The sequence below is a fragment of the Helianthus annuus genome, chromosome 6 (assembly GCF_002127325.2).
Source record: "Helianthus annuus cultivar XRQ/B chromosome 6, HanXRQr2.0-SUNRISE, whole genome shotgun sequence".
NCBI lineage: Eukaryota > Viridiplantae > Streptophyta > Magnoliopsida > Asterales > Asteraceae > Helianthus > Helianthus annuus.
The window spans coordinates 23556612-23562435 of record NC_035438.2 but is presented as its reverse complement, the minus strand read 5'-3'; the positions used below and the strand labels follow the sequence as shown (position 1 = coordinate 23562435).

The window sequence follows — 5824 nt, the reverse complement described above, 5'->3', positions numbered from 1 at the left end:
TCTGAATTGAATGACGGGTTGAGACTTGATTATTGATCGACGCTTCACATTTTAGTATTTGAAATTTTGACTCAATTACTCAAATGGACATTTAAGTATTGAACAATGGACTATTGGTATTGGATTTGAGTTCTAACTACTTAAATGAGCTCAATTTGGATCTTGGACCAAACATTGTTGATGTTGGTCTCTAGTAATTTCATTAAAAAAGATACACACACATACACATATATATATATATACATATTAAAAAATAAATCGAGCCAACCGAGCCGAACCGAACTGAGCGGACCTTTGCTCGTGCTCGGTTCGTTTACAAACCGAACCGATCCGAACCAAGCATTTTTTCAATCGAGCTAAATCGAACGAGCAAATTCCGAGCATTTTTCGAGCGAGCATCGAACGAGCGTCGAGCGCCGAGCAATTTGAACAGCCCTAGTTGCAACCTTAGAATTGTGGGCCCAGCACTGGGCTTCGAACCTAAAAAGCAGCAGTAGGGTTGAATTAATACTGCCTGGGCTTCCAGATACAAATCTATTTCTTTTCAAATTTGTGGGCCCAGCACTGGATTTTCAATTCCAAAACTCCCAAATCCGTTCATCTTTGTATATCAGTCATTCGGTTCAACTGTTCATGGCGTCAAATTGATTCTACTGGATTTTGTGTATAGGTTCTTTGGATTTTGTAGGTAAGTTCTTTTCAGTTTTACTTTGCAAGGTTTTTAGATTAAATTCACGAACATACTTGTGATTTGGGGGTGTGATCTGAACAAGTTTGTATCTTTCTATATTGTATTAAAAGTATGCATACAAGCTGCTCGATTGCTCGATGATATGCCTAAATAAGAATTGCATGATTATATCAATTCAAACTTGTGATTTAAGATGACAATTGAGTTGAAGTAATCAATAGCTATGATAAAGTGTTATTCCCATTCTTCTTGATGTTGCAAACTGAATTGAAGTTGATACGATTCCCATTGTTATTCCCCTGTGGTTGAGTAAATGGTAGTGTTTTCCATTGAATGGACTAGTTTGCTGTCTCTGTGTTCCAGCAATCGGGTCGGGTTTTTTTCTTTTCGGTTTTCCTTGGTCCTGGACCGAGGACTGACCCGAAACCGAAATTGTCAACAAATAGGAACCGAAAACTGATCATTTGTGTTATATTGGCCTATTGGGCTCATTTTCGATTAATTTTCAGTCTTATTTTCGGGTAATTTCGGGTCGGACTGATATCTGTTCACCCTAGCTTAGATTGATTTTATTAGGGTTGTTCTTAATTTGCAAGCATCTTTGTTTGGGTCTGTGTTACTCTTTATAACCTTAATTAGGGGGTCTTTTGGTTGAAATTTTGCTACTTTAAGCTGTTTAATCAGTTTTTAAGCAATTGCTGAACATACCATTTAATCAATATTTATAGGTTTTAGTAAAGAATCTTGTTGCTTTATTTGGGTATTTCAAGAACAACAAACATATCGAATTTGGGTTTTCGGTCGAATTCGGTTCGGTTTTAAACATAACAAGGAAACCGAACCAATGAACACCCATGTGTCCGTCTTCTTAGTCGAGTCGTCACTTAGTCATCATAAATTGATCATGCATATGCATATTTCCATCAAAACATTGTTATATATAGGATAAAAAGTTGGTACCGTTCTGATGCAAGTAATGAGGCTAGTTTTAATCCATTCTTAATGTCACACAATGTCTCACTTAAGATAATTCAATAAGGCAAGTAATTTGGAGCATATTCATGATAATCTTGTGTTGCCTTGTTGGGTGTTTATATTAATTTATTCGGTCTTGTAGAAATAAATTTTCCTCTATATTGTTCTGCTGATATTTTAAAACTCCTACTTCTAGTTTGTAAAAAAAGATGACACTAGTAAAGGAGCTAATGGAAGCTATTCATTTTGCTTGCACCTTCTCATTTTGGAGAATGGGTATTCTATGGACGTTCGCGCTTTTATATTCCTATATAAAGTTGCGCACTCAAAACATATTCACCCGGAAAAAAACTACATACCACCGGTCTGCTGTTTCACCTTTGCCTCCAATGGCATCATCGTCAACATCAGGCAAGACATTTGGCAGACGTCTACCGATCTGCATCATCACTGGTGTAAGCACGTATTCGATTTTTTTTTTAATTACATTCAATATACTTAAATGAAAACTTTAGAAGTGACCAACTCAACTCATTTACGTATTGTGGGTCGATTTGAGTTGTATTTTGAAGATTCATGTTATTAACACGCTAATATTTTAAATGAATTATATATTGTTTGCTGACTAACCTAACACAACCCGAATACATGTTTCGATCATACTAAAAATGACCTGTTTAAACACGACTTTGACCCGTTACCCAACATATCTCACTCACGACTCAACCATGTTTTAATGTGTGTGTCTCACTAATTGCAGGGAACATCGGGTTTGGGTGCTGCAGCCGCGTTAGCTCTTTTAAAGGAAGGCTTCTTTGTTGTTCTTGGTGTGTTATCCTTTAATAAATATCTAGTCTTTATCCAGCTTTATTCAATGTAAGGATCATATGTGCTGGTTCTGCATAAATTTTAAAATTTTGAGATAAATTATTTGATATCAGTATATGCAGATTTAGTGGTCATGGTCTGCATTTTAAGAACAAAAAATAGTAATACGTTTGTTGGCAATCTAAGTCTCACTTTCACTTCATTTTGTGGCCACCATCATAAATGTATAACTGATGTTTCATGGCATACCTGCAGCTGGAAGATCTTCCCATAAGCTATCGAAGGTATATTGTATCAAGGGGTGTAAACGAGCCGAGCCCAACCTCGCCTAAGCTGGAGCTCGGCTCGTTTCGAGGTCTCCTTCTAAAGCTCGAGCTCGGCTTGTGAGTAGATTCTCAAGCTTAGCTCGGCTCGTTTATTATTTATAAATTACATATACATTTTTATTTATTTTTTATAATTATATTATATATATATATAGAACTATATACTATTTAATTATTTTTATTGATAATTATATATATAAAATTAAGTATTATGTAAATATATATTTAATTTATTAAATAAAAAATTATATAAAATAATAGATTTGTTTAGGCTCACGAGCCTCCTTGAGCTCGATAAGTGAAGCTCATGCTCGTTAATTAAATGAGCACATTTTTAGGCTCAAATATGTTCGTTTCTTTGACTTTTGTAACAGGTTATTTCTGACATCAGAAGGAAGAACAAAGAAGCGCATCTAGAAGGTTTTAAGGTTGACTTGTCATCCTTCTCATCGATAATGAAATTCAAAAACTCACTTGAAAAGTGGCTTTTGGACTCCGATATGCATCAATCAGTTCAGCTCCTAATAAATAATGCTGGTATACTGGCAACTACGAGTCAACTCACTAATGATGGTCATGAGAGGTATAAGCTTATTTTTTTTACGGCTTACAAGAATTGGTTAACTTGTTTCAGTACCATTTTCTAATATGTTCTTAATGGTAGGATGATGGGAACTAATTACATCGGGCCATTCTCTCTGACACAAGTTTTACTCCCGCTTCTAAAGAACAGTCCGGTACCTTCACGTATTGTTAACGTCTCATCCTTTACACATAGAAATGGTGAGTTTATTTAAATATTTTGAAGCTGGTTATTTTTTTTTTTTATAAAAACTTTCTTATTATTTTAATGATCTCCAGTTTCAAGCTTTCGGCCCGATCAGGAGACTGTTTCCGGAAGGAGCTTTTCAGAATATAAAAACTACCCTTGTGCAGAGATCTATGAGTACTCTAAATGTAAGCAAGCGTTAGCATCTTCAAGTCGTTTTAATAAATAATAACTACTCGTTACTCATTTACGTCTTTACCCTATGTTTTTTCTTTAGTATGTGTTTTGCTATTCTCATATGAGCTCCATCGACAACTTCACCTCACAGACGGGTCTCAACCAGTCTCAGTAATGTATGTACTTCCTGCTTTTCGGTTTCCATTGGCGTTTTGATGATATAAATCAAAATGATCTTAGTTCACAAGGTTTGTCTTATTATGTTACCTGTAAAAAATGAAGGGCTGTGGACCCCGGGGCAGTGAAAACCAACATTATGCGAGAACTACCGTGGTTTATTTCACAGGCTGCTTTTGCTTCCCTGTGGTTTTTGGGCCTTTTGCAGTCACGTAGGGTTGGTGTCTCTTCGACTCTTGATGCCGCCCTTGCTCCGCCAGTAAGCCTTTTGTCCTGTTTTTCTCCTTTTTGGTCGTTATATACATAAAACGGAATTTGTTACACACCAGCATAGGCCCGTCTAAACACTTTATTATTCACATAATTACACTCAAAATGTACATCCAAACATGAAGTTGGCGATTAGTGGGAATTTTATCGAGTGCAGGAAACGTCCGGTTTATACTTTTTTGGCGGGAACGGTAGGACTGTTGATTCGTCTGCGCTATCTTACAATATCAAGCTTTCGAGAGAACTTTGGGCTACGTCTTGTGATATCTTCCAAGATTCTCTGCTGATTTACAATAGAGATTCTGTTTCTAGTGAGAAGGCTGATTAACAGTTTAACACCCAAAACCGGTGACCCTTCTGTATCTAGAAAAGAAAAACGTGTTTTTGGTATTATAAAGTGTGTTTATGGTTCATTTACCTGCTGGTAATTTTCGACCGTTGGGGGGGTTCATAAAAATCTTTGAAACTGGCTGAACCGTCCAATCCAAAAGCAATTTAGATTGGTTGAGATTGTTATGGTTATGTTCACGGTTCCGTCCGAAGATTTACTTACTATACAATGTTTATTTATTACTATTCAACATTGTTAATAAATACAAGACAAAGAGCAATCACATATTATCTATCATCATCCACTTAGACCAACATAAACCATCAAACAAAAATTAACAATCTTGCCAAAAGATAAATAAATAAAATAAAATCTGGTATGACCCATTAAACCGGGTTACCTATCGTCCTATCCTACCACCCGAACCAGCCAACCCATACTCAAATGGCTCACAAGTTAGTGAGTTAACGGGACCCGGTCCGACCGGCTGGTGATGGAAACCAAATGAAAATGAAATAAATGATGCAACATTATTCGACTAAATACGTTCAATCTGAACCTAAATTCGGTCAATCTGAAAGTGATAGAAACCCATATGACACAAGGCCCAAAATCAAGAGTAGTAAACTCTTATGTAATTTGGGCCACAGAATTATATGGTGCAACCTATGTAAAATACAAGGCACAATATGTAGATAGAATCAAACTTGAAACCAGTGGCAAATCCAGAAAATTTTTCCAGTGGGTTTGTTTTGATATATTCTCACTAATTTTTTCTAAATCATACAAGGTTTTCACTAATTTTTTCCATTTTTTCAAAACCTAGTGGGCTCATATAAACCCACAAAATAGGGCTGGATCCGCCACTGCTTGAAACTACAAGCACCTATATAATAAATGTTGGGTGTAAGCTTTTTGTATACATGATGAAATTTGTAATATATATTGCTTGAATATTAGATACTATGGTTGTAACTCAACCAAAGTACAATCTTAGTGATCTGTTGAGTATGTGGTAAGGAACATATATTATTGGATGGTTGTGCCACTATGCGACAACTAGGCCGGGTTTGAAGTTGTGGTTGTCCGATTAAGAACGACAAGGGATGAGGAAATTATGAGTGTGGGAAAGGACGTAAGACGGTGGTCTAAGGGTCCCTAGTTGTGCTCAGGGTTGTGAATGTCTTCTGATGATCATACTACTAAATTATTAAGAACTAAATTTGGCCAATAATTCATGAAGTGATAAGAGACATCTATGATTTCAATCATTCATTCAG

General features: G+C 36.1%; 1 protein-coding gene across 1 annotated transcript; it reads left to right on the top strand.

The window, feature by feature from the left end:
* The first annotated feature begins 514 nt into the window (after positions 1 to 514).
* LOC110864988 (dehydrogenase/reductase SDR family member on chromosome X) lies at positions 515 to 4755 on the top strand. The gene is made up of 10 exons (XM_022114164.2): positions 515 to 688; positions 1863 to 2121; positions 2427 to 2493; positions 2750 to 2778; positions 3195 to 3403; positions 3485 to 3603; positions 3682 to 3777; positions 3867 to 3942; positions 4049 to 4202; positions 4371 to 4755. The coding sequence occupies exons 2-10, from the start codon at positions 1876 to 1878 to the stop codon at positions 4539 to 4541; spliced, it is 1167 nt and encodes a 388-aa protein (XP_021969856.1). The 5' UTR covers positions 515 to 688; positions 1863 to 1875; the 3' UTR covers positions 4542 to 4755.
* The last annotated feature ends 1069 nt before the right edge of the window (positions 4756 to 5824 follow it).